Source organism: Lonchura striata, chromosome 7 (assembly GCF_050655825.1).
Source record: "Lonchura striata isolate lonStrDom1 chromosome 7, ASM5065582v1, whole genome shotgun sequence".
In the NCBI taxonomy this organism is placed as follows: domain Eukaryota; kingdom Metazoa; phylum Chordata; class Aves; order Passeriformes; family Estrildidae; genus Lonchura; species Lonchura striata.
In genome coordinates, this window is record NC_140709.1 from 15,520,173 (window position 1) to 15,528,847 (window position 8,675).

The window sequence follows — 8,675 nt, forward strand, 5'->3', positions numbered from 1 at the left end:
ACACACATCCCCAATGTCCTGACCTCCCCATCATGTCCCTGTGCACACACGTTCCCACAGCCCCAGCTCACCTCTGCAGGTGCTGCCCTGGCGCGTGATGGCCTGCCGGCAGATCCCGCATGCCTTCACCTTCTTGAAGCTCGTCATCTTGAAGGTGTGTGCTGGAGGGGCCTCCAGGTCCTGGGGCTGGGGAGAACATGGGCCTTCATCAGCGGGAACAAGGAGGCACCAAGACCCAGACACTCACCTCTGACCTGCCTGTTTCCCCTGGGCACTTCATCCTCCAAACGTCCCCTTCACCTGTGGCTGTGAATTCTGCAGCTGCATGGGCTACAGAACAGGGGGTACAGGGCGAGGGATGAGGGGGGCATGGAGTGGGGATGGGGGGTGCAGGGGAAGGGGAAGGGGGGCTGCGGCACTGCCTCCACCCCTTTAAATAGTCTCTGCCGCCCCCTGGCGGAGCGTTCCCATGTGCAGTGTGTGTGCGCACACATGTGTTCACACGTCTGTGCATGTGCACATATATGTGTCTGTGTGCGTGTGTGTGCACGCACAGATGGTGTGCACAGATGTGTGTGTGCATGTGTGTATGTCCGCGCTGTTTGTGCTGCGTGTGCAGTGTGTGTGCCTGCACGTACAGAGGTGTGCCCACGTGTGTGTGTATGTGTGTGAGCACATACATGTGTGTGTGCGTGCGCAGCTGTGCGCACATCGTGCTTCCCTGCATGTCAGTACATCTCCGTATGTCCCTGTGAATATGTGCCCATGCACAAGCGTCTCTGTGAGCATATGTGTGTAGGCACAGCTGTGTATGTTTGCACATACAGGGGGTGAAGATGCTTGAATGCACGTATGTGTGTGCAAACTCGTGTGCATGTGAGCAGATGTGAATGAGCATAGATAAACGTGTAGACAATACGTGCATGTATTTGCATGTGTGTGAGTACACAGATACGTGTACAAAGACCTATGTGCACACCGGAGTACATGTGAGTGCTGCCAGTAGGGTGCCCATGCTGGGGGTGTCTCACTGTCATGGTGTGTTTTGGGGTGCACGGCAAGCAGCATGTGCTGAGGTGTCTCTTGGAGGAGTGTAAAGAGGGCATAGAGTCCCCTGAGCATGAGCAGCCATGCCCACCCTGTCTAGCACAACCCACAGCAAGAGGAAGCTGATGCCACGCGTGTGACTGAGTGCAGGATGGATCCAATCTGTGCAAGCATGTGTGTGTGTTCATCCATGGGGGTTCAGGACAGGGAGGGGTCTTGGCACAGCTGCAGGCAGCCAGTGATCCTCCCAAACTCCCAGTTGACTGCTTTTGGAGGGGGGCAACCCTTGGCACCATGCCAGCCCTGCCCACCCACCCGCTGCCAGATGAAGACGTGAGCTCCTGTAAATCCGCCTTTTCATGCCAAGACTAATGAGATTAAGCAGAGGCCCGGTGGCCCCCCCTTGCCTTGGCGCCCCACTCTTCTCCAGCCCACTGCACCAGAGCCAAAAGAGATGGTGCCAAAGCGTCAGGGGGCCGGGTACCTCCCCACAAAATTCTCTGCCTCAGTTTCCCCAGTGCAGACACTGATGGGAGATGGGCCATGCAAGTGCACTGCACACCCGTGTGTGTGCAAACAGCCCCGGGGCTGTGAGGGTGTTGTGCATGAAACATGCAGTGCATGTGTCACGACACTGCGTGTTCATGCACACCTGCAGGCTCGCATGTCTCCACCAGCCGCTGCTGCAGCAGCGGCACGGGCTCATTGTTCCCATATGCAGGTCCAAGTGCCACCACACACACACTCACACGGGTTTGTTCATGTGCGTGCAAGCCCCTCTTCCCCTGGCACCTGCTCCCACAGGGCCACTCACGGGTGGTCCCTTGGCAGCCCCCAGAGCTGCTGCCACCCCACCACACCCACAGACGTCTGTGTGCTCAGGCGTGGCATCCCCCACCCAGCGGCCGTGGGAAATGCTCCCGCAGGACAGCGGCTCCCACGCCGCAGTTGCTGGGTGACAGTGAGACCTAATGATGCCATGAGCTCCTTTGCATATGCAAAGCAGCATCATTGCTGCAGGGTGCCCCGGGAAGAGGCCTTGCCCCCCGCTCCCAGTGACCCACTGGGATGCCCAGGGATGGTGACACATCTCCCATGTACACACCCCCCACTCTGCCCTGGCCTCCATGGCTTCATTAACAGCAATTATCCTCACCAGTGAAAGAACTGGCCCTTTGATTCCCACACCCCCAGTCTCTTCTGTTTGTCTCATTGCCATCACTGTAACAGAGGGGGACCAACCCAGCACCCAGCTTTATGGCCCCCCCCCCCAGCACCCTGCTGCTGGAGGGGCACTCCGCCCACCCACTGCCACTCTCCTAGCCAGGGAACCAGCCCATCCCACAAAACAATCCAGTCCCAGCTCCATACTGGCAGCGTCCCAATTAGCCTCCCTGCCCCCAAGGCTGGAAACTGTTGAGGGATGCAGGGACATGGGCTGGAGGGCTTCTTGGGCATGCCACCTGGATACCCACCCATGGGTACCCACCTCCAGGGACCAGCACCCACATGGTGCAGGAGCAGGGGTGCAAATGCATCCCTAGCCATGGGGCCCCCCCAACATGCAGACCAAAGGAGGCTGGAAGGGGACCCAGGTGTCCTGGGCTGGAAGAGGCACCAGATAGAGATGCCAAATTAATCAAGAGCTGGGAGACCTGGGTTGATTGCCCAGTACTGCAGAGAGTGCATAGCCGGGGAGGGAGGAAAGCTGTGACACCCAGTTCCCCTGAGGCTGCAAAGCCAGAGTGGGTGGAGGGCACTGGGACACCTGGGTGCAGTTTTGTACTCTCAGGTCCACCCAGAGTTTTGCAACTCGCTGGGCCCCGGGACCCAGCTTGGTGACCGGGGAGAATGCAGAGTCCCAAGCCCCCATAGCTAACTGGATCCCTAGTTTTCTGAGTTGCCCTTCTCTTCAGTGGAATAGCAGATCCTCTGCCCCAGAGAATGATGGAGCCCCGGCCAGTGACTGACGAAGGCTGGGCGTCGTGGGGGATCAGCCTCCCACCCTCCCCAAGCCAACGACCCTTCCACACACAGATCCTTCTACAGCCCAGTACTTGTCCCGCATCCCAGCCCGGTCGCCTCTTCTTGTACCCCCCAGCCTACTGCCCACCGCCACTTCTCTCTCGGGCTGGGTCCCGCTCCGCTCCCCACAGTCCCCGGGCGCCTCCCGGCCCTGATCCCGGTCCGGTCCCCCCAACCCCACCCCTATGTCCGGCCGTCCCTAGCGGTCTCCGCGCTGTCCCGGTTCCCCCAGAGGTGGTCGTGGTTCCGGTCCAGCCCCGCCAGTTCCCCCCGCTCCCAGTCAGCCGGTCCCGGTGCAAACGCCCCCGCTCCGTCCCGCTCCCCTCGCATCCAGTCCCATCCACCGCCCGCTCCCGGGACCCCGGCGCCGGGACCCCGCGGCGCTGCTCCCCCCGGTGCGGCTCGTACCCAGAGCAGGCAGGAGAGGCACATCCCGGTCATGCTGCCCGCGGCGCGTCCCCGGCCGGCCGAGCCCCCCGGCCCCTCGCTCCGCCCGCCCGCCCCACCCCGGCCCCTCGCCGCCCCTGCGGCCGGGGGAGGCGGGGAGCGGCAAACCCCCCCGACCCCGCTGCGCCCCGATCGAGCTGGCCCGGAGGCGTCTGGGACACCCCCCCACGGCCGGCAGAGGGGCTGCGGGACTGCGGGGGCCCGGAGTGGGGCTGTGCGTGTCCCAGGCCCCCTCTTCCCCACTCACACACATTTGGGATCCATTTCCTCCGCTGACCGGGGGACACCCGCCACCCACGTCACCCTCATCCCTCCTCCGGCCTCCAGCGGGTCCTGCGGCGGGATGCACCCCCCCCATCCCCAGTCGAGTCCCCTGGGTGGTCCCGGGACGGGAGACGGGGAGGGATCAGCGGACATCCATGCGCGGAGCTGGGGGGCCTCAGCGAGGGGGGACAACCTCCAGGCGGGACGGAGAAGCGGCTTGGCAGCCTGCGGCCCTGACGGGAATGGTTTTGGCAGGGGGGAGCTCCAGCCCCTCCTGGGGGGCTTGGCCGTGCGACACACGGCTCCCCCTGTCTCTGCCAGTGCTGACTCTGGCTCCAGCCTGGAAACTTGTGCTCAACCGGCCGTGACCATGAGGGTGTGAGTCAGGGTGCGGGATGTGCCAGGGAGAAGGACACACCGACAGGACGAGCCGCGGCTGGCATGGAAACCTGGGCATGGAGAGGACGTTGGCACTGTAATGCCCTCCTCCCCATGCCTTGGTTTCCCATCTATACTCTGCATAAAATTGCCAGCCCAGAAAGGAAGGCAGGATGGGATGGGGGTGGGGGGAGGCTGCCCTTCCCAGAGAGTGGGGTTGCATCTGGTTCCTCCCAAAGTGCAGCATCCCGTCCCCAAAATATCCCTGTCCCATTGTCCTCCACCCCACCACTACGCTGTGCTCACCCTGCCCAGGGTAGTGGTACCCTTGCAGGGATGTGCCAGCTGGGATGGAGGACAACACTTCCCACTTCTCCAAGTCAACCAGATCCAGGGGCAGAGAGAGACTGGGGGGACTGATCCTGCTCACAGCACAAACCAAGCAAAGAGCCATCCCTGCCCACCCCTCTCACATACCTCTCCCACCATTTCAGCCCTTATTAATCAACCTTGTTACTGCCCACAAATTAAAGCCCCAGTGGAGAGAAGCATCCACACCCCCCCAATAAATCACCTCCTCCCATTCACTGCCGTGACAATCCCAGGCTCCTCAGAAGGGCAGGGACAAGGGTCATACGACAGGGACAGGGTGGCCACAGGGACACAGCCCATCACCATCATTTAAGGCTCATTTTCTCAGCAGGTGGACACATACAGGGTCACTTAGCACAGGGACTCCCGCACAGGTTCTACTGGTGTAGGCATGTACTCCCAGTGCAGGGCCAGCCTTGGCAGAACTCCTTTGTGTCCTGGGAAAACACATCCCCAAGGCCCCCACACCCACTTCCAGCAGACCTGTCCCCCACACTGCTCTTGGGTGCACAGGGCACATGCACACATCACACATGTCCCCCTGTGTACACGTTCATGTACGCCACACACACAGCCCATGTCACACATGGTGGGTGGGTCTCACGTGCGTGGGTACCTGTCAGCACAGAAAGGACTGAGACACCCCTCTATAACAGCTCACACCACCATAAAGCCGTGCTGCTACCGCCCCAGCATACACACGTCTTAGGGGACACACACCCCATGGCAGCGCCATAGAGACCTCCTGTGCACCCACACCCATGTGAGCAGCAGCTCGCCCTCACCTCAGCCCCACCTTCATGCCCATGAACACACATGCACAAGTGCACGTGTGCTACAGCCCCCCACAAGTCCATGTTCTCACACCCACATCAGAAACACACGGACAATGTGGTGGACACAGGACTGCACAACCACCAACACACGTCTCACCAATGCCACCCACCCACCCACAGCCCTGACCATCCCCCAGTACTCCCATCAGTTCATGATCCTGCGTCCCCGGTGCGCTCTGGGGTCCTCAAGCAGTCAGAGGCCTCTCCTTCCTCCAGGCTGTGTCCCTGTCCTGGCTGGACTGCCACCAGCCTGCAGTGACTCCCTCAGGCGCTGCCTGGCAGTGGCTTTGGCACCTGCTTTTCTGGCATGGTGCAGCTGAAGTGTCCCATGTCATCCTGCCAGTCACGGGGCAGCTTCCCAAAAACTGAGGAACAAAGTGAGGGTGGTGCAGTGGGAGTCCAGCACCCTCCAACAGTTTTGCCCCCCTCCCCACCTCAATTTCTGCAGCCTGGGTGTCAGAGCAGAATGAGTCCCCACACTGGGTGCTGCATGGGCACGGGGATCCCCTGTGGGGCAATCCTTTGGCACGTGGATCCCACACATGCCAGGTGCTGATGGGCACAGAGGTGCCCTACACAGACTGACCCCACAGGGGCCTCTCATGTTGGGCACAGGGAGCCCACACTGACTGAGTACTTTATGGGCATGGTGCTTCCCAGTGCCAGGTGTTTACAGGTATAGGGATCCCACACACTGACCACTTTATGGGCATAGGGATTTCACTTGGGGTGTGTTTTATGGGCACTGGGGTCCCCTCATGCAGGGCACAGTGTTCCCATTGTGGGTTCTTTAAGGAGACAGGGACTCCCCCTGTCTCTACAGCCTCTCTATAAGGACACAGGGATCCCAGCAGGTCCCCTAGAATGAAAAGCTGTACGGCAGGTCCTCTCCAGCCAGGCACTGCAGGGCTCCTCGGGTGTGGGAAGAGAGGGTCACAGTGAGATGCTGTGGGGGGGGGGGGCAAAAGGAGGGACAAAGGACATGCCCTGCACCCTGGCATGCATATGCAGGGTTTAACCCCCAGCTGCCCGGTGCAGGCAGGGCCAGCGGCAGCCCACAGCCCCAGTCCCCGCACCCCGGAGCCCCCCCGGCTCCGCGTCCCCCGCAGCCCCTAACCCTAACGCCGTGCCCGGCGATGCCCGCTTACCTCCCGGCGGCGGCAGGCGCGGAGGGGCAGGAGGCAGGACACCAAGGACTTCCCCCAGCCAACCAAGGTGGCAAAGCACCAGCTCAGCCGGGTCATGGTGCCCCTGCCAGGGGCTCACCCGGCGGGGGGAGGCTGCAGGGGCCGACCCCTGCCCAGGGCACGCTCGGAGGAGCGGCCGAACCCAGCCGTGCACCGGCCGCAACAAGCTCCGGTGCCCGGGCAGTGCCCCCGAAGTGCCCAGCCCTGGGCACGGGGCCGTGCGACAATGATGTGCCGGGGGGCTGCGGTCCCACCGGGCCCTGTCCCCCCCGCCGGCTCCCCAGCGTCGCCTGCGCGCTGGCAGCCAGGCAGGGAGCACCGTGCCCGCCCCTGTCCTGCAGTGCTTGGGTGGGAGCCAGCTCCGACACGCTCCCCCTCCTCCCCCTCCTCCTTCTCCTCCTCCTCCTCCTTCTCCTCCTCCCGCACACGGGGCTCGGGGCTTGGCACCTCCGGCGCTCACCCGCCTGCCCTCCGGGCACGGCATCCCCTGGGGTGGATGCCAGACCTTGACAGGGTCCCCCACTCCAGCGCCGTCAGTTTTGGGGGTGCAGGAGGTCGCACACCGTATGTTTGATCGCAGCTCAATCCGCGACCCTCGCCCCGACCCTGCCTCAGTTTCCTTACAGTACCCCCTGCCCGCCCCTAGCTCTAAATTGCAGTGCCTACACAGGGGCGGGAGGGAGGCTTCCCTCCGCCTCTGCCAGTCCTCCTTGTATCCCACCGAGCCTCTCCTGAGGAGCCTGAAGACACAACCAGGGACTCCCCACACAGTCCCCTTCCAGTGGGGTCTCTCCACAAAGCCTGCCTGGATGATGCACCGTGCTGTGGACACAGAATTACCATGGGGAACTCCTCCCTGCAGGACAGCTCGAGCCGGCCGCGGGCACCTCCACCTCGCCATGGGGCTTGCACAGGGCAGGGGAACAGAGTAACAGGCTGCAGCCCCTAGGCAGCACACATCCCCCATGCACACATGGAGATAGTGCCAAGAGGAACAGGCAGCAGCACCCCTGGATGCTGCCATGATGCCGTGCTGGTGCCGGGCAAGGACCCATCCCCACGGGGCAGCTGCTGGTGCCAAGCGTGGGCAGCGGCCATGCCAGGCATGGGCACTAATTGCATTTGCCTTGGGAAGCCTCCCAACAAGCAGCCATCATCAGGGTGGGGTGCAGGAAGTTTGGGTGGTCCCCCACACTTCACAGCTGTCCCCCACAGCTCTGTCTGGCACCCTGAGGGTGGTAGAGAGCAGGAGGGCAGAGGGGGCCAGTGAGCCTCAGGGAGGTGACATCATTGCTGGCTCTGTGGTCCCCCACCCCCATTTAATTAGCAGATGGCTCCCGGCTCCCCCCCTGCCCCCCCACCCCGGCGGGCAGCGCCAGGCCTGTGCGGGGCCATTAGCTTTATTGGCTGCGCTGAACCAGGGCCAGGCCTCGTTAATTGAATTGCACCCACGCCAAGGATGGGTGAGAGCCTTCTCTGCCCCCCCAGCCCGCGGCACCCCCGCCCCGGCCCTCGGCTGGGGCAGGGAGAGGGGACCCAGGCTGCCGCAGGGGAGCGACGGGCAGGGGCGCGTCCCCCCTGCAGGTGTTGGGGTCTTGCCCTTGCAGTGCCCGGCACGGGGCACAGGGGTGGGTGCAATGAAGGGCACACACGATGCCCTCCCAGCCTCGCACCCACACCAGCCACACATGCACCCACACCACCCACACACACAGCCTCACAGCTGTGCTCACACAGGTGGCACACACGTGCAATCACACGCACGCCTGCTCACGCATGCACACACAACACCAGCTGATGCTCCACTGCCACTCAACACCCTGCCCACACCCATATCCAATATGAGGTGCTGTGCCCCATGCCCACAGTGGCACACACTGCAGGGTGGCATCGACAATGGGGTGCTGAGGAGGCTGAGGTCACCTGAAGCACTGCCACTGTCTCCCCTGTGCTCCCCAGCTGCACCTACAGGCCAACACCCCCCCAGGAGCCAGGAGGGTGCTGGGAGGCCCAGGCTCCCACTCAGCATCACTTCCTACTTTCACTTTGGTGTCGAGTGAGGCCTAGCCGGGTGGACGTGGGTGGCCCCGAAGACATTCAGGTGGCACAGGTAGGGGCA

At 62.8% G+C, this 8,675-nt stretch overlaps 1 protein-coding gene across 15 annotated transcripts in view; it reads right to left on the reverse strand.

Moving 5' to 3' along the window:
• Nucleotides 1-3,899, reverse strand: part of TNS1 (tensin 1) — a 65,665-nt gene extending 61,766 nt beyond the window's left edge. For 4 of the 15 annotated variants that reach the window (XM_085584250.1, XM_085584241.1, XM_085584249.1 and 1 more), the window contains exons 1-2: nucleotides 3,767-3,899; nucleotides 72-186 (exon numbers count right to left, since the gene is read on the reverse strand). In XM_085584250.1, coding sequence (XP_085440376.1) covers nucleotides 72-186; nucleotides 3,767-3,877 — 226 coding nt within the window. In that variant the 5' untranslated portion in view covers nucleotides 3,878-3,899. Of the gene's footprint in view, nucleotides 1-71; nucleotides 187-3,480; nucleotides 3,529-3,766 lie in introns of those variants that run through there. The other 11 variants (XM_085584252.1, XM_085584248.1, XM_085584243.1 and 8 more) reach the window with 6 other exon arrangements.
• Nucleotides 3,900-8,675: the final 4,776 nt, after the last annotated feature.